General features: G+C 37.2%; 3 protein-coding genes and 2 long non-coding RNA genes across 7 annotated transcripts; 3 read left to right on the forward strand and 2 right to left on the reverse strand.

The window, feature by feature from the left end:
• Window positions 1-4029: 4029 nt before the first annotated feature.
• On the reverse strand, window positions 4030-5622 carry LOC130980618 (uncharacterized). The gene is made up of 3 exons (XM_057904278.1): window positions 5512-5622; window positions 5378-5429; window positions 4030-4739 (listed from the first exon to the last, which is right to left on the reverse strand). The coding sequence occupies exons 1-3, from the start codon at window positions 5620-5622 to the stop codon at window positions 4030-4032; spliced, it is 873 nt and encodes a 290-aa protein (XP_057760261.1).
• A 785-nt stretch (window positions 5623-6407) lies between these two features.
• LOC130983153 (uncharacterized) lies at window positions 6408-8473 on the forward strand. Its single transcript, XR_009087266.1, has 3 exons — window positions 6408-6475; window positions 6556-6703; window positions 8415-8473. It is a non-coding gene; the product is annotated as an uncharacterized LOC130983153 (long non-coding RNA).
• Window positions 8474-12653: 4180 nt separating this feature from the next.
• Window positions 12654-16413, forward strand: LOC130979077 (uncharacterized). 2 transcript variants are annotated; one of them, XM_057902435.1, is made up of 5 exons: window positions 12654-13509; window positions 13583-13684; window positions 13764-13830; window positions 13911-14058; window positions 15768-16413. In XM_057902435.1, exons 1-2 carry the CDS (start codon window positions 13020-13022, stop codon window positions 13678-13680), a joined length of 588 nt encoding a protein of 195 aa, XP_057758418.1. In that variant the 5' UTR covers window positions 12654-13019; the 3' UTR covers window positions 13681-13684; window positions 13764-13830; window positions 13911-14058; window positions 15768-16413. The 2 variants fall into 2 exon arrangements, with proteins under 2 accessions (XP_057758418.1, XP_057758419.1); XM_057902436.1 differs by having other exon boundaries at window positions 16208-16413.
• Window positions 16414-17327: 914 nt separating this feature from the next.
• LOC130980619 (uncharacterized) lies at window positions 17328-18128 on the reverse strand. Its single transcript, XM_057904279.1, has one exon. It carries the CDS (start codon window positions 18126-18128, stop codon window positions 17328-17330), a length of 801 nt encoding a protein of 266 aa, XP_057760262.1.
• Window positions 18129-19655: 1527 nt separating this feature from the next.
• On the forward strand, window positions 19656-22448 carry LOC130978975 (uncharacterized). 2 transcript variants are annotated; one of them, XR_009086500.1, is made up of 5 exons: window positions 19656-19907; window positions 20623-21142; window positions 21226-21372; window positions 21670-21852; window positions 21938-22448. It is a non-coding gene; the product is annotated as an uncharacterized LOC130978975 (long non-coding RNA). The 2 variants fall into 2 exon arrangements; XR_009086501.1 differs by lacking the exon at window positions 21670-21852.
• The last annotated feature ends 572 nt before the right edge of the window (window positions 22449-23020 follow it).

Below are 23020 nucleotides of genomic sequence, written 5' to 3' on the forward strand. Positions count from 1 at the left end.
ATTTTCAGAACCATGGTTTAAAGTATATGAAAGACAATTATTATAATTTAATTTAGTTAAAAACAACTTACAATTGTAATAGTTAAAGATAATATGTAAACAATTATGTATGTTTTTAGAAACAATCAAATTATTGTGTAAAGATATTAAAAAATTTATTCTCCCGTTTCAAAACTTCTATGTTTTTTTTCAATCTCTTTACATACTTTGAAATAGTAAAAAAGATTAAAATTATCTTAAAAAAAGTACAATAATTTAAATAATTTTAATTATATTGTTACTTTTATTACGTGAGAAATATTTTACTCAAATATAATAGTATATATGCAAAAGATGGATTCCTCCTCCCCTTAAATTTATAAAGGTTAATTATCTCCAATTTGATTTAACTAATTTTTACAAAAAAAAGGTGAATTGAAACAATGCTATTTGCACATTAATTAGATTTGTTACATACAAAGTATAAATGGATTACAATCATATTATAGTTATTCTTTAAATTGAAAAAAGAGATATGTTTTGAAGCCGTGCAAGTGCACGGGTTTACTACTAGTATTAATATATGAGGAAGTATGTAGTTGATTGACAAGTGTTAATTTTGTTTAGTTGTTTATTACTAGTATTAATATATGAGGAAGTATGTAGTTGATTGACAAGTGTTAATTTTGTTTAGTTGACAAATGGCACAAATAAAACAAGAATTTAAAAACCATCTCAGTCATAGTTGTAAAAATCAGACCGGACTGGCCGGTTCGATCGAAAAATTGGTGAACCGGATTCTATACCGGTCCGGTATTTGAACTGCACAAGAAATTGAACCGGTCAAATTCGGTGTGAACCGGTCAAAACCGGTGAGGTGGTCTGACCGAACCGCTTGGAAGAAAATATTTCCAAAATGCTTGAGGTAGGGTTCGAACCCTACCCTCAAGGAAACCAAAAGGCTCCACAACCACCAGACCACTATGTTTTCTATTAAAATTTATGCAAATTATAATACATATAGATATCTTCTATCAAATAGTTTACTCTTTTTTTTATGAACATCGGGGCAGAAACGCCCAAAAAACAAGAAAACTAAATACAGACTACTCTAGGGAGAGCAATACCTATAGAATTAGCATGAAAAGCTAAGGAAATACAAGAAGGCAAATTGAAAAAAATATGACAACCAGATGGAAGACTATGACCAAAGTGAGCCAACCTATCAGCACAAGTATTTGCTTTCTGAAATTGGTGATGAATATTCCAGCTAGTAAGCATGCTGCATCTGTTTCTGATAGCCAAGACTAAAGATCTAGTAGCATGTAAGTCAATTTCCTCCTGGAGACAAAGCTTCACTGCAACAAGGGAGTCTGCTTCAATAATCAGATGAGAGCAACCAATATTCAAGGCTAGCTCCAGGCCTAGTAAAATTCCCAAAAGCTCTGTTGTCGTCACTGTTCTACTGTCCAAATTCGCACTAAAGCAAGCTATAAATCTTCCATCAGATTCCCTTAGGATCCCACCACAAGCTGCTCTTCCTCCATCTAACACAGAGCCATCCGAGTTGAGCTTAATAAACGGGTGATCTGGTGGCTTCCATTTGATCTGTCTTTCAATGAAATTGCAAACCTTTTTCCTGCTCTGAGCAAGCTCGAGCTGTGCCAAAGAGTAGTCCTTCGCTAAGCGGAAGGCCAAAAAATGAATGATATTCTCTGCTACGGCCTCATCGCTATCAAAGATCAACTTATTTCGACGAAGACAGAGTGCATTCATTGTGCATACAAAAAGGAGGGGCCAGTGAACCCCTTTGAAGAGGGATTGAGATGATAAATTCTCCAACAACCAAGGGAGGAGGGGGTTGTTGAAAAAGTTACCAAATCTCAATCTGGCATCAATGCTCATCCATGTTTGTCTCGCGACTCTGCAGTCTCGGATCACATGGAGCATCGATTCGATTGCCTCACCACAACTAACACAAGATCCATCCTGGGTCATATTTCTTTTGACTCTAATCTCATTTGTTAATAGCACTTCATTTGCAACAAGCCAGCAAAAAGTACGCAGCCTTTGGGGAGCTTCAAGCTTCCAGATCTTCGAAAATAGCTTAGCTTTAGAATTATTTGAAGGGCTTAGGTAGAGAGAGCAAGCTGACTTGATAGAAAACTCACCGTCTGATGTCAATAGCCAGGCTAGAATATCTTCTCCCATCTCTGGTTCAGGTGTTTTCGTCGACCTGAAAACGGGAATCTAATCGTCGCCTAGGACTACTGCAATTCGATTGAGATCCCACCTCTGGTCTGATACATAGTCACACACCCATTCCTCCAACATATTAGGAAACACCTCGGGCTGAGCAAAATCAATCAGGTTGTGTACCCCTGGCATCCAATTATCATTCCAGAAGTTAATATTTTCACCGGACCTAAGTCTCCAAACAAGATTGTCAGCAAACTTTTTCCAAACATGAAAGATACATTTTCAAGCATTAGACGAAGATAGATGTTTTGTGATAAGTGGCAGGGAGTCATCTTCACATCCATACTTGCTGCGGACTATCTTTACCCATAGCGCATCCTTATTATGGATTAGCTTCCAGGCCAGCTTCATAAGATTTGCATTATTCAACACTCTAGCCGGTCTGAGGCCCAAACCGCCTTGGCTTTTGGGAAGGCAAACTTTCTCCCAACTCATGAGATGAGATTTCCTCCCTGAGCTAACACTTCCCCACAAAAAAATTATGCAGATTTTATCAATGCTATCACAAATGCTTAGAGGAAGTTTCATGGTCTGCATGACATAGGAAGGAATAGACGCCAGTGCTGATTGAGTGAGAGTAACTCTGCTCGCAAGAGAAAGATTTGTAGCCTTCCACGAACTAAGTCTATTAGCCATTCTATCTAATATGAATTAAAAGTCCTCCTTCTTGGAACGACCATGAAGGAGAGGGACTCCAAGGTACTTACCCATATTGTTTGTTAGCCTCATTCCCAAAGCATCACTCATTTCTTTTTTCCTAGCGAAGCACATATTATCAGAGAAGTAAACACAAGATTTAAAATAATTTATCTTTTGACCCGAACATTTACAAAACAAATCCAGAATGCCCCGTACAACTTCAACCTGCTCCATGGAAGCTTTCCCGAATAGAACAATATCGTTAGCAAAGCAAAGATGGGCGAGTTTCGGCCCACCTCTATTCAAAACCATTGCCTCCCAAAAATTCTGATTAACAGCAAAGGAGATAATCTGCGACAGTCTTTCTATACATAAAACAAAGACATATGGTGACATAGGATCACCCTGTCGAATACCTCTGGAAGGAGTGAAAGAATTGGACGGGATACCATTCCACAGGACTTTCATCTCCGCAGACGAATAGCAATGAGAGATCAGGTCAACTAGATTCTCTGGCAGTCTAGCTTCAATTAAAGTATCCCTGATAAACTCCCAGTTCAAAAGATCATAGGCTTTCACCAAATCTATCTTAATAACCATATAACCGCAAGCACCTTTCTTGATCCTCATGGAATGGATGGCCTCTTGGGCTATGATAATATTATCTGCACTCTGCCTGCCAGGGACAAAACTTGACTGGGAGGGGCCAATTAATTTGGGCATGACCTGCTTCAGCCGATGAGAGATAATCTTTGTAATGAGCTTATACGAAACATTACAAAGCCCAATAGGCCGAAAGTGGCTAAAAGTTTTTGGAGCGTCAATCTTCGAGATAAGCGAGATATAAGTGCTATTTGCCACTTTAATTTCTTTATGATTGTTGAAAATCCGAAAAACCCAATTTACCACCGAGGTTTTAACAGATTCCCAGTTGCTTTGATAAAACATCGGAGGCAAGCCGTCAGGCCCCGGTGCCTTCCAGGCTCCCATAGAGAATATAGCAGATTAGATTTCTTCAACAGTCACCATTCTTCCTAGCTGATTTTGCTCCTCATATAATAGAGTCGAAAACAAGTCTGGAGCATTTAGTTTCTCACAATTCCCATCATCAGTATACAGAGTTAGAAAGTGTTGTGCTCCAATATTTTGAATTTATTGCACATCATCGATCCACTGTCCTTCTGCATTTTTAATCATGGTTACTTTATTTCTTCTCCTCTTGGCAGATGCTGTGTTATGGAAATAAGCAGTATTCTTATCACCATAATTAATCCATTTGCACCTAGAACATTGTTTCCAGTAGACTTCTTCCTGAATAAGCAAAGTTTCCAATTCCTTCCACAATTGGATTTGAAGATTATCAAGAAAAGGATTCGGCGTGAAACTGAGATTAGCAGAAATACCATTTAATCTCGCCAATAGCCGATTTTTCCTTTTAATTAGATCACCAAACACCTCTCGATTCCAAATTTTAGCAGCCTCCATGAAAGTGGAGATATTTACCTCCAGCTGATTATCAACATCCCAACTACTCCTTAGCAAGTTATTAAAATCATTGTGAGTCATCCATGCCGCAATAAACCGAAATGGGCGAGTAGAGGAGCCAGGATATTCGGAAGATCTCAAATCAAGTAATAACGGGGCATGATCAGATTTCAGTTTTGGAAGGTGCTTTACTACTGCATGATTAAATCTTTGAACCCAAGAAGTGTTCGCAACGTACTTGTCTAATCTCCTTCGAATACTACCTCTCTGCCAAGTAAATGGTTGTCCTTGGAAGCCAGTGTCTTGGAGACCACATTCAAAGAGACAATTTGAGAAGCGAACATGATCCCTGGAGAGAGTTGAGGTACCCCCTGTATCTGCCAATGAGAGAACACAATTGAAATCACCCCCCACACACCAATCACTGTAAGACCCAAGACTTTTGAGAAGTCCTATTTTGAACTAATTTCAAATCATATATTTATTTATATTTTTAATTTCATAAATTATCTTATTGAAGGTAATTAAAGGTAGTTTTGATTAATTGGATTTGAAATAAATTAAGGTTTTTATCCAAACTCTATACTTATGGAGTATTTTTCTATTTACAACTTAAAGTTCTAGAAATCTAAAAATAATGAGTTTGGGCTATTTAAATTAAGATTTTATCTAATTTTATAATTATTGAGTTATTTTATATATTTAAATTGTAAAATTGGTAGTTGTGAAATAATAAGGATTTTTATATGATTTGGACTAAATAATTAATATTTTAAAATATTGATACTACTATTTTCGGAAAATAAAGGATTTAATTATATTATGTCTAATTATCTGATTTGGACTTTTTATTGAAAATAATTTGTGAAATTGATGAGTAAATAGTATTTTCTATATACAATTAGTATTGAATTTAATTTGGGTTTCGATTATTATATCATTCCCAATTTTATGTGAAATTACCAAATTACCCCTAACCTTAATTTTCAAAATAAAGAAACCCTAACCCAGTAACCCGTTACCCGACCCGGTTCTCTTTCAACCCCACTCAGCCCCCCCAAACCCAGCTGCAACACACAGCAGCAATAGCTGCCAAGAAAGAAAGAAACAAAGAAAGAAAGAGAGTTCTGAGAGGGAGTAGAGGAGAACAGAAGAAGGAAGGTAGGGGAAGCCTCGCCGCCGTCGATCCGCCGCCCTGGAGCTCGCCGTCGAGCTGTTTTGCGGCGCCATCCATGGAGCCACGAGCTCGCGCCTCGCCATTGACCCACACCTCGTCGCTGCCGCCGCCACTGTTGGCAAGGGATGGAGGAGATCCGAGAGGGAAGGAGAGCGCCGGTGAAGGGAGGAGCCCGCACCATCGAGAGCCGCGAGGAGAGGAAGGCGTCACCGTTCCGTGTGGCCGCGCCAACGTCGCCGTCAGGGTCTTCTTCGCCGCCGTCCTTGCTCGTCGTTCCCCTTGAAGTCGTTGCCGTTGATCCTTGCCCCTGTCGCCGCCGCGAGTTGCTAACAGGGATCGGAGCTGAGGGAGAGGGCCGTGTAAGGAGGGGGAGTTGTTGCTGCCGGAGACGCGAGCTGGAGGAGCTGCCTTCAGTCGCCGCCGTTGCGCCAGTCACCGCCGTGTGCCGTCATTGCTGCGTGTGCCACCGCCGCCACCTCTGGTCTGTCACCGTTGAGCAGATCCGCGAAGAGAGAAAGAGAACCTGGGAAGAGGCCGCTGTCGGAGGAGAAACCAATCTCGCCGCCGTGCCTGGCCGCCAAAAAACCTCGCCGCCGTCGCCGGAAAATTCTGCCGGTAAGGATTTAAGTTAATCTTCATTTCCTTTGGATTTCCGGAAGCTTCATTGTCGTTGTATGATTGGTTTCAGTTACCGTTGCCGGAGATCTGGTCGCCGCCGCCACTCGAGGTGGTTGCTGGGGCTGCCGGCAAACCGGCTCAGCTATCGCCGCTGTTTTGTTTTCTTAGTTTGGTAAGTAATTGTGTTTTGAAAACCCCCGCTTTAGTGTTTGGTTATGTTTGGTTAAAGACCTTGAGGTTTGGTAACGTAGGTTGGGTCCTGATGATTGCGTGTCGCATAAGTGTTGCTGTGACTGCTGTGCCGTTCCTTTTATTTCTGTAAGTGTCTCTATCTCGGAACCTTCGCCTTTAGCTTTCAGTTATGAGTTTTGATATTTTTCGCGGTATTGATGTGTTAGGAATTAGTATCCGAGCTTATATACGTGGCGTTGAGGCTGTTTCTGCTATTGAGAAAAATAAGCAGAGCTGGGATGTTGGTTGTTGGTTTCGGGCCGAGACGAAAGGCTTTCCTGTGACGCGTTTGGTTTATGTATTCGACGAGCCAAGGTAGGGGCTTTTTATACAAACTGATTCATTTTAAAGTGGAAGTTGTTATAAATAGATATGCTGTACAAAATGTATTTCTGGTGGTTATGTGAGTCTTATGAATTGTCTGGTTTTATCTTGAATGAATATGGGTGCTTGTTTGATTGTAACAATGTCTGATTTTGATAAATTGGAGATTTCTGGATTGGTTGATTTGAATGATTTTTGATAATTTGAAAGTTGAGTTTTGTTTTATTGGAAACTGATTTAGTCTTGGACCTGTCAGAAAGGATTGATGATTGGTTTTGTTGGGACCCGAAAAGGGTGGCAAAGTCCAAGTTTTAGGGGAGATGCTGCCGAAATTTCTAGAAAATCTGAGATTTTGATTGAAATTGTTATTTTGGAAAAGAATGAATTATGCTTTGACTTAAATGTTTGAGAAATAAATTATGTTTGAACTTGCCTTAGTAAGAAAATCTCTATATTTTGGATGTAATTATTAAGAAAGGAATTATGCCTTAAAAATCAATTTAAATATGAAATTTTTATGTTTTGCAATTTGATTTACGTAAACAGATTTTGGAGGGGATTTTAATGGGTTTAAAATAAACGTGGTTTTCAATTAATCTATTTCACTTTACGACATTTAGGAAGAGCTTGAAGTATTTTCTGGAACTTTGATTTATTAAAATTGAAACACTTTCCGAGCCCTTGGAAACAGATTTAAGAATGAAACTGAAATTGGTTTTCGGTTTAAAAATGATTTGGTTTTGGCTTAAGTTTGGTTGGTTTTGAAATTGGTTCAGAATAATTGGAAACACGATTTGGTTTTGGGTTTAAACCCTATTCTATTTATTCAACTCAAGAAGTTAAAGTTTCGGAGGTTTTCAAGGAATTTAAGAAATGAGTTAGGTTATTCTCCCCTGAAGTCTTGAGACTCCGCTGAGGAATCTTATGACCAAATCTTGATTTAGAAATGAATGATTTTGAGTCTTTCAAAGAGATTTTGAACTTGGCATGGTTTTGAGATCTTTGAAAGTGTTGGAAAGATGTGGAAAGTGGCTCCGTTTTGAAAAGTGATTCTTGACTAGCTGTGATTTGACTACATTTGTTACTTAAAAGTAAATGGGCCAAGAATGATTTTGAATTAAGATTTTGAGCTTGATTGATCGTAGATATCATCAAGATTGATGAGTTATTATTTGGTAGGCGTAAGGGCCGAGTTCGTCCCGCTTATGCTGAGAGATTTGATAATTGACGAGATTGTTGATAAGTCGTTTGCGCCTGGCAAGGACGGTGGTAAATCCCGCTTGTCGAGGTTGCGGCGCCCGCGTAAGGACGGTGGTTAATCCCGCTTACGTGTAGATGTGAGGTCGAAGGCAAAGTATCCGCTCACATCCTTTCGGATCATAGGAGTGTGCAGGCACTGACATCCTGGACCGTGTGGCGGGCACGTTATCCCAGAGGGTTCCCATTTATACGTGACCGAAAGGCAATATTCCCATGGGAATGTGTCGGGTTGGCAATTGAACCGACAATGTGATATCACAGCCAGTAGGACAGGCATTCATCATTTGCATCTATGTGATATTGTTTGGGTGTGCATATTGTTTTTGGTTTGCCTATGTGAATACTTATGTTAACTGCTAATTGTTATACTTGTTGTAATTGCTCTTGATTGTGCTTGAACCACATTAATTGTGATTGTGTTTGAATTGATTGGTTTGTGAAGAGTTGGTTGCTGATCTAGCTGTTTGGGCCGGGGGCCGTGTTGGATTGGATGGGCTTGAGGCCGTGATTGGTATATTGAGTCCTAGTTCTATATAAAGTATCTGATCGGTTCAGCATAGACTTAATGAACCTATGCTTGGAACGGGATGATCATTTATACCGCGTAGGTAACTGCTTTCATGGTTGTGGTCTAGGAAAAACTTTTCAGACATTTTCTTTAAGGAAAAAGGTTTTGTTTTAGAATATTTGAGAAATTTAGCAAGTCTTCAAAAAGGAATTTTCTGGATTTCGAATGTGAACCTATGGTTTTTGGAAAGACTCATAAGACGAGCAATGATCACTGAACTCTAAGAATGATCTTATCTTTACGTATCTTGTTATAGCAAATTCTGTAATCCTATAGTGAGAACAAGCGAGGACGACGTTCTCACTCCCCTACAGGTTATTCCTTTTCAGGATATAGAAGACGAAGCTTCAGGAGAGTTATGTTTATTTTTTTTTATTTATTCGGTCTTTTTGTATCACCGTAGCTATTATTTCTTTCCTCACCTTTATCTTTATGAAGTTTGTAAGAGAGATAGGAAATTATGATATGTATAATAGTAAACTAGTGTTATGTATATGTATGTATATATCTTAAGGTTGTATCTGAATTGTATGTACATGTATGTTTAGATTTTCACGAAAAAGAGTTATCGAAGTGTTATGCGGTTTTAAGTTTTAAACAGGCTCATATTTTAGTCTTAAATATTATAAGAGTCGTGGTAATACTCGAGCTATCAGAGTGGCGCAGCTGGAAGCATGACATTTTGATAGTTAGGGTGTTACATTTGTGGTATCAGAGCGGTCTTTCCTGTAGAGCCTGAGGAATGGACCGACTATGCTTCAATTGCATACTCTGAGCGTTTGTCATGTAATAGGTCTTGTTGAATGACGAGAATTAGAGCTTTATGCACATGAGTGTCTATTGATTAATGCCATTAGTCTTGCGTTGCATAATTCCTGATATTAAGTTTGGCCGGCTTAATACTAGTGAATTATGTATATGAAAGCACTGATGGGTTATCATAGATGATATACGAGTTTTGAGTAAAGTAAATCGCGGGTTTTGGAAATGTTAGAAACTATTTCTCGAGGTTACTCAGTTATGTGCTTTGGATTCTGTTGGATGTCATGTGACTTATTGTTTCTTAGCTTATTTTGATGTTCTTGTCAATTCTTTTGGGAAGCATTTTGATGTTTTCAATCCTATTTTTCTGTTCATATGCATTCTTCTTGATTCTAAATTGCATATGCCGGTTTGAATTTCTTGGTGTATCTGTCTTTCTCTGTTTGAGCTCTTTTCTTGATTTATGTAATTTTTTCGACATGATTTTGAACTTCTCTTGATGCAACGTGTTTATGTCCTTACTTCTAGTCTTAAAAAAAAATGGTGATTCAGTTTTTCTCTTAATTGACTATATTTATAACCAATTTTCAAACTTTTATAAAATCGCTTTTGATTTGATATACACCTATCTATATAAAACTTTGAAAATTCCTTATGCAATTTAAAAACTATTTATTTCTAATACCTCGCATGTTCTTTTACTGGTTTATGGAACTACACTTACTTTAAATACAATTTGACTTTTCAAAATAATTTTATTACGGTCCCTATACGTAACTCTATTTGATTACGTACTTAGGTATTTTTTAAATTCTTAAAGGAAAGGCTTTTCACTTTATTTCCAGTTAGTTTTCGTTTGACAAATTGACTTTAATTTAGCATGATACATTATTTACGTATTTGTTGTTCTTTTGAAAATATTAGGTTCATACCTTTCCTCTCAAGTATGGGCTAATTCTTTAAGCTTGTATTTCTATGGTCATGATACTTGATTTTGTTTTTAACTACTCTTTTTCTTTTATGAACACCACCAGTAGTCTCAGTTTTCCTTCTCTTGTGAATTTCATGCTCCTCTAAGTCAACTTAAATTGTTTCTATCTAGTGTGTTGTTTGTCCTCCCAATTGTCCTTCTTTAGTCAAATGTTCTTTCTTGAAAATTCACTGTTGATTGAGTTGTTTTTCCTGACGAGTGTTGCATCCTTTTGAATCAATGGAAAGCTTGTTTGGTGTCCCATGCTTCGTGGATCTTGTTTGAACTCCCTTGACTTGAGATCCTTTCTTGTTTGGTCTAATTCCCTTTTAAGTACATCTTAATACTCTTAAATATTCTTATGTGATGGCAATTTCAAGTGTATTCTTAGAGTTTTGATGTGAACTTTTGAAGCAAGTTTTGGATTCTCTTAAGAAACTTAAATCAATTCTTCTCGCTTAAAAATTGCATCCATAACTATCCTTTAAATTGAAAAAGTTATTTTGGAGTTGACATGCATTATTTTGAATAAAGTTTTGAAACCGACTGATAAGTAAATTTTTACTTTAGGGTTTCCTTTTCTAAATAGAGTTTAACTTGTTCCATATTTGCTATAAAATTTTATACACACTTGTTTGAATTTAGACTTTGAGAGTTATTGAACAAACGTTTGATTTTCTTACAACCCTGCCACAATATCAGTGTATACTTTTAGTTGATTGAGTACCTAAATGTCTTTCAGGATTTTCGAAAGATTGTTTTGGCCTTAACCTAATTGACTTTCAATTTTCAATCCTCACCTATTCTATCTTTTACTTGGAAACTATTTGGATAAAACACAATTTAGTTTTCTTTTAACCATATTGCAGTTTTGATATATGTTTATGTTACCCTTTTGTGAACTGCGAATTACATACTTTTCTTTTAACACAGGAGGTGATCTTCTTTCAGTCTTTCATTCTTTATATTAAAATGTATTATGTGAACTTGATCAAAAATTTTAAATCTTGAGAGTGTCATTACTAGCTTTAGTTGACCTTCTTCTATGATTTTATACTTGTTAACTCAGCTTGATTTAGTTCCAAATCACTGTCTTGCTTATCCTTTTGTGTTCCTATCAGTTGTCTCTGATTCAGGAGTCATCTTTGAGGTTGTTAAACTGAATTTCTTTCCAATACTCTTCATTGATTGTACATCCTTGTTTACTTGTAAATTCAACAATTCTTTCAGAACTCTTGCGTAGATTATCCTTGTTGTTTGTCCTTCTATTTTAAAGTCTTTTACCTTTCTGAGTAAACTCGAGAATTGTTGTGATGTCACGTGCGATCTTTAGGTATAGTAATGCGATGCGTAGTTCTTTAAGGCCTGTTCGTGGATACGAAAGGTGAAGTGGTAAGAGTGCAACGTTATGAGAAGTTGTGGGAGTTTTGTTTCTCGTGGAAGAGTCTGCGGATGTTAGGTTTGTGACCGGATATGGAGTTGTGAAGTGATAGATGGAGTTGGGAAGTGGAAGTTTCGAAGGGGTAAGAGATCTGTGAAGAAATGCTATATCCGTTGTTTTAATACTAACTTGTCTTGTAGCCTTTTGCCACATTAACTATAGCTCTGCTTTGTGAACGCCTATCTTGACTTGCACCTTATATTGTTTCTCCAAGCTTTTGTAAGATTTTGAAACCATATAACCTTTTGTATTGAGCCTATCTTGTATCCTTCACCTTACACTATACCTTACCTTTACATTTAAATCTTATGGATATCAGGTATTTGAACTTGTGTATATATATGTGTTAAGATCTCTTACTTTTCTAAAAGGTATTTAAGGCTATGTACTATATTATGTATTACTTTAATTTTCGAGGACGAAAATTTTTATAAGGTGGGTGGAATGTAAGACCCAAGACTTTTGAGAAGTCCTATTTTGAACTAATTTCAAATCATATATTTATTTATATTTTTAATTTCATAAATTATCTTATTAAAGGTAATTAAAGGTAGTTTTGATTAATTGGATTTGAAATAAATTAAGGTTTTTATCCAAACTCTATACTTATGGAGTATTTTTCTATTTACAACTTAAAGTTCTAGAAATCTAAAAATAATGAGTTTGGGCTATTTAAATTAAGATTTTATCTAATTTTATAATTATTGAGTTATTTTATATATTTAAATTGTAAAATTAGTAGTTTTGAAATAATAAGGATTTTTATATGATTTGGACTAAATAATTAATATTTTAAAATATTGATACTACTATTTTCGGAAAATAAAGGATTTAATTATATTATGTCTAATTATCTGATTTGGACTTTTTATTGAAAATAATTTGTGAAATTGATGAGTAAATAGTATTTTCTATATACAATTAGTGTTGAATTTAATTTGGGTTTCGATTATTATATTATTCCCAATTTTATGTGAAATTACCAAATTACCCCTAACCTTAATTTTCAAAATAAAGAAACCCTAACCCAGTAACCCGTTACCCGACCCGGTTCTCTTTCAACCCCACTCAGCCCCCCCAAACCCAGCTGCAACACATAGCAGCAATAGCTGCCAAGAAAGAAAGAGAGTTCTGAGAGGGAGTAGAGGAGAACAGAAGAAGGAAGGTAGGGGAGGCCTCGCCGCCGTCGATCTGCCGCCCTGGAGCTCGCCGTCGAGCTGCTTTGCGGCGCCATCCATGGAGCCACGAGCTCGCGCCTCGCCATTGACCCACACCTCGTCGCTGCCGCCGCCATTGTTGGCAAGGGATGGAGGAGATCCGAGAGGGAAGGAGAGCGCCGGTGAAGGGAGGAGCCCGCACCATCGAGAGCCGCGAGGAGAGGAAGGTGTCACCGTTCCGTGTGGCCGCGCCAACGTTGCCGTCAGGGTTTTCTTCGCCGCCGTCCTTGCTCGTCGTTCCCCTTGAAGTCGTTGCCGTTGATCCTTGCCCCTGTCGCCGCCGCGAGTTGCTAACAGGGATCGGAGCTGAGGGAGAGGGTCGTGTAAGGAGGGGGAGTTGTTGCTGCCGGAGACGCAAGCTGGAGGAGCTACCTTCAGCCGCCGCCGTTGCGCCAGTCGCCGCCGTGTGCCGTCATTGCTGGGTGTGCCACCGCCGCCACCTCTGGTCTGTCACCGTTGAACAGATCCGCGAAGAGAGAGAGAGAACCTGGGAAGAGGCCGCTGCCGGAGGAGAAACCAATCTCGCCGCCGTGCCTGGCCGCCAAAAAACCTCGTCGCCGCCGCCGGAAAATTCTGCCGGTAAGGATTTAAGTTGATCTTCATTTCCTTTGGATTTCCGGAAGCTTCATTGTCATTGTATGATTGGTTTCAGTTACCGTTGCCAGAGATCTGGTCGCCGCCGCCACTCGAGGTGGTTGCTGGGGCTGCCGGCAAACCGGCTCAGCTATCGCCGCTGTTTCGTTTTCTTAGTTTGGTAAGTAATTGTGTTTTGAAAACCCCCGCTTTAGTGTTTGGTTATGTTTGGTTAAAGACCTTGAGGTTTGGTAACGTAGGTTGGGTCCTGATGATTGCGTGTCGCATAAGTGTTGCTGTGACTGCTGTGCCGTTCCTTTTATTTCTGTAAGTGTCTCTATCTCGGAACCTTCGCCTTTAGCTTTCAGTTATGAGTTTTGATATTTTTCGCGGTATTGATGTGTTAGGAATTAGTATCCGAGCTTATATACGTGGCGTTGAGGCTGTTTCTGCTATTGAGAAAAATAAGCAGAGCTGGGATGTTGGTTGTTGGTTTCGGGCCGAGACGAAAGGCTTTCCTGTGACGCGTTTGGTTTATGTATTCGACGAGCCAAGGTAGGGGCTTTTTATACAAACTGATTCATTTTAAAGTGGAAGTTGTTATAAATAGATATGCTGTACAAATGTATTTCTGGTGGTTATGTGAGTCTTATGAATTGTCTGGTTTATCTTGAATGAATATGGGTGCTTGTTTGATTGTAACAATGTCTGATTTTGATAAATTGGAGATTTCTGGATTGGTTGATTTGAATGATTTTTGATAATTTGAAAGTTGAGTTTTGTTTTATTGGAAACTGATTTAGTCTTGAACCTGTCAGAAAGGATTGATGATTGGTTTTGTTGGGACCCGAAAAGGGTGGCAAAGTCCAAGTTTTAGGGGAGATGCTGCCGAAATTTCTAGAAAATCTGAGATTTTGATTGGAATTGTTATTTTGGAAAAGAATGAATTATGCTTTGACTTAAATGTTTGAGAAATAAATTATGTTTGAACTTGCCTTAGTAGGAAAATCTCTATATTTTGGATGTAATTATTAAGAAAGGAATTATGCCTTAAAAATCAATTTAAATATGAAATTTTTATGTTTTGCAATTTGATTTACGTAAACAGATTTTGGAGGGGATTTTAATGGGTTTAAAATAAACGTGGTTTTCAATTAATCTATTTCACTTTACGACATTTAGGAAGAGCTTGAAGTATTTTCTGGAACTTTGATTTATTAAAATTGAAACACTTCCCGAGCCCTTGGAAACAGATTTAAGAATGAAACTGAAATTGGTTTTCGGTTTAAAAATGATTTGGTTTTGGCTTAAGTTTGGTTGGTTTTGAAATTGGTTCGGAATAATTGGAAACACGATTTGGTTTTGGGTTTAAACCCTATTCTATTTATTCAACTCAAGAAGTTAAAGTTTCGGAGGTTTTCAAGGAATTTAAGAAATGAGTTAGGTTATTCTCCCCTGAAGTCTTGAGACTCCGCTGAGGAATCTTACGACCAAATCTTGATTTAGAAATGAATTATTTTGAGTCTTTCAAAGAGATTTTGAACTTGGCATGGTTTTGAGATCTTTGGAAGTGTTGGAAAGATGTGGAAAGTGGCTCCGTTTTGAAAAGTGATTCTTGACTAGCTGTGATTTGACTACATTTGTTACTTAAAAGTAAATGGGCCAAGAATGATTTTGAATTAAGATTTTGAGCTTGATTGATCGTAGATATCATCAAGATTGATGAGTTATTATTTGGTAGGCGTAAGGGCCGGGTTCGTCCCGCTTATGCTGAGAGATTTGATAATTGACGAGATTGTTGATAAGTCGTTTGCGCCTGGCAAGGACGGTGGTTAATCCCGCTTGTCGAGGTTGCGGCACCCGCGTAAGGACGGTGGTTAATCCCGCTTACGTGTAGATGTGAGGTCGAAGGCAAAGTATCCGCTCACATCCTTTCGGATCATAGGAGTGTGCAGGCACTGACATCCTGGACCGTGTGGCGGGCACGTTATCCCAGAGGGTTCCCATTTATACGTGACCGAAAGGCAACATTCCCATGGGAATGTGTCGGGTTGGCAATTGAACCGACAATGTGATATCACAGCCAGTAGGACAGGCATTCATCATTTGCATCTATGTGATATTGTTTGGGTGTGCATATTGTTTTTGGTTTGCCTATGTGAATACTTATGTTAACTGCTAATTGTTATACTTGTTGTAATTGCTCTTGATTGTGCTTGAACCACATTAATTGTGATTGTGTTTGAATTGATTGGTTTGTGAAGAGTTGGTTGCTGATCTAGCTGTTTGGGCCGGGGGCCGTGTTGGATTGGATGGGCTTGAGGCTGTGATTGGTATATTGAGTCCTAGTTCTCTATAAAGTATCTGATCGGTTCAGCATAGACTTAATGAACATATGCTTGGAACGGGATGATCATTTATACCGCGTAGGTAACTGCTTTCATGGTTGTGGTCTAGGAAAAACTTTTCAGACATTTTCTTTAAGGAAAAAGGTTTTGTTTTAGAATATTTGAGAAATTTAGCAAGTCTTCAAAAAGGAATTTTCTGGATTTCGAATGTGAACCTATGGTTTTTGGAAAGACTCATAAGACGAGCAATGATCACTGAACTCTAAGAATGATCTTATCTTTACGTATCTTGTTATAGCAAATTCTGTAATCCTATAGTGAGAACAAGCGAGGACGACGTTCTCACTCCCCTACAGGTTATTCCTTTTCAGGATATGGAAGACGAAGCTTCAGGAGAGTTATGTTTATTTTTTTTTGTTTATTCGGTCTTTTTGTATCACCGTAGCTATTATTTCTTTCCTCACCTTTATCTTTATGAAGTTTGTAAGAGGGATAGGAAATTATGATATGTATAATAGTAAACTAGTGTTATGTATATGTATGTATATATCTTAAGGTTGTATCTGAATTGTATGTACATGTATGTTTAGATTTTCACGAAAAAGAGTTATCAAAGTGTTATGCGGTTTTAAGTTTTAAACAGGCTCATATTTTAGTCTTAAATATTATAAGAGTCGTGGTAATACTCGAGCTATCAGAGTGGCGCAGCCGGAAGCGTGACATTTTGATAGTTAGGGTGTTACAATCACCATGCACCAGATCCCCTAATCTTTGCAGATTTTCCCATAATTCAGATCTTGGTCCAATATGAGGTGAACCATAGACTACCGTCAGATACCAGTATTGTTCATTACAAAAAGAAACTCTAAGATGAATAAATTGCCTATGTGACTCAATAACATGAACATCCCAGAGACTGCCATTCCACAGAAGCCAGATCCCGCCTGAGAAACCACATCCTTCCACTAGATGCCAATTCAAAAAACCAAATTTTTGAGCCACCTTCTCCGCTTTCGCCCCCGAGATATGTGTTTCAAGTAAACAAAGAAAACCAGAATGAAATCTATTGCACATATCCTTCACCAATCTGGAGAAACCTTTACCACCCACACCTCTACAGTTCCAATTTATTATATTCATGATAAGCAGCAATAAAAAGGAGACGAGGGGCCAAACGGCCAGAAATCACTGCGCATTTGGCGTAGCACCTGTGGCGATATCTGCCACCATGTTATCTGAAAGCACCCCAATATGGGATATAGCTGAAACTGACTTACCAGCATTTACGTTCTGATTTGCTCCTGGATCAGGGGGATTTGCTGCCGAATTCCTCACTCCAGGTTTAAGGCGAAGCTGCTCCACCATCGCAGAAGCTTCCATGGAGGGTAAGTGAATTTGAACCCCAGGAAACATCCCATTCTCCCAACTGTCACTACCTCCCATGCTTTGAGCTTGTTTAATTAAATTAATAGAATCCTAATAATTCTCCTTTCTCCGATTGTCGATCTCTGCAGAGCTAGAACCTTCTATCTCCTTCCCCTTCCAAGTAGACACACTCGTATTAACTACTATCCCCTTACTCTGATTAGTATGAGGCTTTTGAGATCGTTTCTTATTTTCTTTTCCTACTGTGGCAGGTTTTGCAAACATAGCAGCTTTATTGTGCTGAGGTTTTTTGACCCTGGACTCCAGATGAGCTTCATTCTGCCTACCCACCAAGTCCATTTGTGTCGACTCCTGGTTCTCTATTTGGTCTAGAACTTGGTACCTTGAGCCCAGTGCAACATTAACTCCCTTATTTAGATCAAGCCCAGAGACTTTTTTCTTCATATTTTTTCTTTGGGGCCTCTTAACTATCATCCAAGGCCCAAAAGAATTCAAGGTGTTCCCATTTTCCATATCTTCATTCAGATCTGACACCCCTATATTCCTTCCCACATTATTTGTAACTTGATTAACTGAATTCGAAAGTTCTGACACCAAATTAGTGGATTTCACAACCAAGTTCTTTGGAACATTTTCCGAGTGACCACCACCATCAGTGCTTAGTGGTTGAACATTCTCCTTCCTTGCCCCTCCTTCCGAACATAGCTCAACTCTATGACCATAACGGCCACAACCGAAGCAAATTAAATGTAGTCCTTCGTATTTCACTTTGAAATCGCGACCCAGTACTTTGATTACTAGAACCAGTTTGTGCCTCAGGTCAATTTCCACGCACAAACGTGCAAATTTTCCTCTAAAATGAATGGGAGTATTCTGGTCAATCTTTAACATTGTTCCTATCTTTTTTCCAGCTCTCCATAGAAATTATCAGTATACAACTTCACAGACAGTTCGGAAATATGCACCCAAACCGCAATTTTTTGGACAAAATCATTTGAAGGCTGGAACAGGGGCCTCCATCTCTGCACCAACAGATAGTGGTCTGCAACTTTCCAAGGACCTTCAAATAAGGCATGTCGATAGTCACCTTCATCCATGAATCTCACTAAAAAGAAATCACCTGTTAAGTCAATTACTTTGAGATCTCCATTCCGTGACCAAGCCCTCCGAATCCAAGCCTCCATCGCTCGAAATCCCAGACTCTTGCCAAGCAGCTTCACGATGAGAGAAAATTTTCATGGCTTACACCACTGATCATATTCCTCCAAGGAGACTTCCACTACCGATTTTGGATTGAAGGGAGCCTCCTCTTCCAGATTCACATCCTCCATCTCCTCCAAACCATAATCCTCAGCCACTAACTGCACAATTTCTGTTGGAGACAACACAATTTCCGTATCATCCGACATCAACCTGTCCTTGTATGTACTTACTTGTTCCGGATCTTTCATCTTCGGTCCACACCCATCAAGCGGGGTGCTCTTGTTCTCACTCGATTGAATCTCCTGGCTGGAATTGGGATTTTCTATGATCATACTTTCTCCGTCTCTAACAAATTCCACGTTGTCATCCGCATCCGGCAGTGATTCATCCCCATTCAGCTTTGCTTTCTTAACGCTGCGAAGCCTCAAGTCTTCTTCTTGGAGAGATTCCCCTTATGGCGGCTGTGCATTCTCCAATACCATTCGGTTTCGTGACCTAATCCCTTAGCTTCAGACTTTTTGTTCAAATAGTTTACTCTTATTTAATTTATTTTAATTTTAATTATAAACTCACTTATTCTTAAATTAATTATATTTTTATTTAACAATAATTATAAACTCACTTATTTTTTTATAATTATATAATATCTATTAATATTATTTTTTAATAAATACTTGTAGTATATAATAGTATAAAAGATATAAACTAATTAATAAATTATTAAAATTTAAAAATAATAGTTATTTTAATATAAAAACAAAATAAAAATATTTATGATAGAGTAAAAATAATAAAATATTTATTGTTCATGTTCCATATTGTTTTAAAATAACTTGATATTTTAAAATGTTAGTAAAAATATGTATTTTAAATTTTCATTTTAAATTTTTGACTATTTTTTATTTTTTATTTACATAAGACCGAGTTAACCGGTTCAACCAGTAACTTAGCGGTTGAATCAGTGACCCAATGACCCAATAACATGACCGATTCAATCACCGGTTCGGTTCTGACAACTATGATCTCAGTTATTCTTATTATTTTAATATTAATTCAAAATTAAGGCAACGGATTCCTTGCTCCATATTTTATGTCGGAGTATCATTAACCCACTTCAAAATAATTATAAATTGAACCCCGTTTTTTTTTTTTGAAAAAACTAAAAATTAGAAATTGACCTCTGTATTTATTAAGTTTTACACTCTTCCCTTTTTAATTTTGATCACAAATTCAACGTTGTAAACCATTTGCTCTGATAGGGTTTTGCCCTCTTTCAATAGTGATTGACATGGTCTCTTCCTCTTCCTCTGCCGTCTCTCTCATCCGCTCATCTTCGCCATGTAACCCGCTTCTGCAGCTGCCTCGCAACTTGCTTCCGCTTCTACTGCGCCGCGCAACCCACTTCCCCGCCGTCGCGCAACCCGCTTCCCCGCCGCCGCACAACCCGCTTCCCCAGCTTTCTATCAGGTAACATTTTCACCCTATCTCTTGTATATATATTTTTTACTTCTTTCCAAACTCAGATTCTATTTAGTTTATTTGTTTTATTGCTTTTTCTATGGTAAGTTTTTGGTAAATTTAAATGAAGTTTAATTTCAATTTGTGTTTGATATATGTTAAAGGAAACTTTGTTTCAATTGTTTATCAGTGATTCTATTTTTCTGGTTCATATGTGTTGTTTCTTCTTATTATTGGTAACAACCTTAATTTGATTGATTCTATATGTGCATATTAAATTTGATTTCTTACTAGCTAGCTAGCTTGCTATAGTGATATGACATTATTATTATGCACAGCTTCGTATTTAGGGCTTAAAGAGTTTTTACCACCATATTTGGATCCAAATCTCACAAATCAAGAACTCATCACAGGAGTCAACTTTGCCTCTGATGGTTCTGGTTATGACACACTTACACCAACTCTCAGTGTATCTATAACACTACTCTCTTTCTTTATCTACATCTTATTTATCACATGCCTGAAATGGTTATAATTTCTTTTTTTTTTCCTCAAATATATGTTTCATGCCTAGCTTTAATTTGTCAATTTGGTTAAAAATATTTTTGTACAAAATTACTTACCTAAATCCTTTTTATGTATAGATATAGATGGATAGAAGTATTAAGTATACATAGATTGGTTAATTTTTCTGAATTTGCATTGGTCTCTCTATTAATTGCAGAATGTAATTTCAATTCGAAAACAGTTGGAACATTTAAAAGAATACAAAAATAGGTTGGAGAGGATTCTTGGTAAACAGAAGATCATATGAAGAACGCTATATTTTTCAGAAGTGCAGGGACAAATGACTTTGTTATTAATTATTTTACATTGCCAATACGAAGAAAGAAAGAGGATAAGTTATTGTTTGGAACGGTGTAGAATTGAAGGAAGTAATTGGTATCCAGAGGAAGAGAAAGAAGAGGACAGAGGGTAAGTTATTGTTTTGCAGCATGAAGCAGCAGCTACCTGGCGTTGATGCTAAATTGCAGAAGATTGCAGATTCTACGAAGTTAGTTATTGTCATCAGATGATTGATGGTTATCTGATATGCAATGTAACAGTCATACGAGGTGAATTCAAGGGGCATTGAAATATTCTGTAAGAGTTGGCTTCCTGAGGCATCCAAGCCAAAAGCAACAGTGTTTTTCTGTGATGGATATGGAGACATCTGCACTTTTTTCTTTGAAGGCATGTTCCTGGTATTAGTAACATGTATCTGCAATTAACTAGAGCAGTAATGTTGTGAATTAGCAACTCAAACGTGTCATGGGATTATTTTCAGGCATAGCTAGGAAGATAGCATTAGCTGGATACGGGGTCTTTGCTATGGATTATCCTGGATTTGGCCTTTCACAAGGCCTCCATGGCTATATCCCTAGTTTTGATGGTCTTGTTGATGATGTCATTGAACATTACTCAAAAATCAAAGGTAATTAAATTCTCACCATCTGCTCTGTCTCGAATTTCAGTCTGTGTTAATTTTGCTGTCATAATAAATCTGTTGAGATGGCATTAGTTTCTTCTCAGAAAGTAGATCAAATATGATATCATTGTCTCCTGGTTGGTGGTTTTTGTACTTTAGATAGAGTAAAGTGATTAGAATGGCATAATGCTTACTTCTGTTCTATTATTATAAATTAGTCTGTATGAAGTAATGCTTAATAGTAGAAAGTTCAAAGATGATATCAAAAGGAATGAGTGTCAACTAATGGTTCATTTCATGCAGCTGTCTTAGGCAATTGCATAACTAGAATTAAAGCATCAAACGTATGATGTGCATTAGGAAACTATGATGTGCAGCAACCCCAAGGGTAACATTAACATTGCAGAGTTGAGAAAGGCCGCAGAAACTCACAAGGACAACTTATCAGCACTTATGATAAAATTTGCTTCCTATATATTGATACTTGTATATTCCAGTTATATAAGCAAATTGACATTATTGTCAAACTTTGAGCCTTTTTATACTAAGTTTGGTTATGATTTGATTGTAGGTAACGTATCCCTCAACCTATGAATGTACCTACGGGCTTAGATTATTCCTGCGAGGCTGCGACCACTTTGAGCCTTTTCTTACTTTTCATGAGATATACTTTTCTTTGAGTCTTTTCTATTATTCTTACTTTTCTTACTTTTCATGAGATATACTTCAGTTCTATGAATGTACCTACGGGCTAGATTATACTTCAGTTCTATTTTCTTTTAAAGGAAAATGGATGATTGTAGGCTCAATGTCAACAATGATGAATTCTGTCTTAAATATTACAACCAGAGTGCATATAAGCTGTTATCCAAAGACTTTGCGAATCCTTGCAGCATAGACCAATATGCTATGATATGTGCACGACAGTGATGCAATATTAGAATATTTCTAAAAAAGTCTTGCCTCTTCCTCCTCCCTCAAGTGAATAATAATTGTGTTACTTTATTTTATGATTGATGTTGTATTTTGTAGTTTTATATGATTATTTGTATGAAGTATATTGTATTATATAACTTAAGATAGATCAATTATTTGTATGATTATTTTTTATCTCTCTCATTGTGTATCACTTTTACATTATCCTATTAAAAACTTACTTATAATTCTGGATAAAACTAAAAATCATCAGTTTTATTTACCTTATTTTTTAAAATTTTTTTTATGATGAACTCGTCTTTTTTAAAGTAAAAAAATAAACTGTATAATATATATTTTACAACTATAAGTACAAAATTATTTGAAATTTAGATAATAATGATCTATTCACTAATTACACTATGTCCCGTAAATGGTTAAAGACCGAAGTAAAATTTTACTCTTAAAATTTTAAATTTATCTTCTTCATTTTTAAATAAAATTTTAAATTTTAATATTTTTAAAACTAATATATTTACATTTTTGCAATCGAGAAACAATCTTTCTTGATAGACACCGAATCAAAGAGAGAAACAAAAATTATTGAAAACCAAAAAAGAGAGATGAGCTCGTGTTTAGCTCTTATCACGCAGTAAAATGGCTCTTGCTATACATATTTGGATTAGAAAAAGTTAAAAGAAAAGAAGCAAAAGAAGGAATATAAAAAATGCTTCCATGT

The sequence above is a fragment of the Arachis stenosperma genome, chromosome 5 (assembly GCF_014773155.1).
Source record: "Arachis stenosperma cultivar V10309 chromosome 5, arast.V10309.gnm1.PFL2, whole genome shotgun sequence".
Taxonomy (NCBI): domain Eukaryota; kingdom Viridiplantae; phylum Streptophyta; class Magnoliopsida; order Fabales; family Fabaceae; genus Arachis; species Arachis stenosperma.

Excerpts from the sequence above, each read along its gene's own strand:
- LOC130980619 (XM_057904279.1), bottom strand. The coding sequence starts at position 18,128 with ATGTTAAAGATTGACCAGAATACTCCCATTCATTTTAGAGGAAAATTT.
- LOC130980618 (XM_057904278.1), bottom strand. The coding sequence starts at position 5,622 with ATGGCGAGGCGCGAGCTCGTGGCTCCATGGATGGCGCCGCAAAACAGC. Across the intron at positions 5,430-5,511 it reads TCCCCTACCTTCCTTCTTCT|CTGGGTTTGGGGGGGCTGAG; the intron begins GTTCTCCTCTAC and ends TGTGTGTTGCAG. Across the intron at positions 4,740-5,377 it reads AGAACCGGGTCGGGTAACGG|ATACAGGGGGTACCTCAACT; the intron begins GTTACTGGGTTA and ends TCTCATTGGCAG.
- LOC130979077 (XM_057902435.1), top strand. The coding sequence starts at position 13,020 with ATGGAGGAGATCCGAGAGGGAAGGAGAGCGCCGGTGAAGGGAGGAGCC. Across the intron at positions 13,510-13,582 it reads GCCGCCGGAAAATTCTGCCG|TTACCGTTGCCAGAGATCTG; the intron begins GTAAGGATTTAA and ends GATTGGTTTCAG.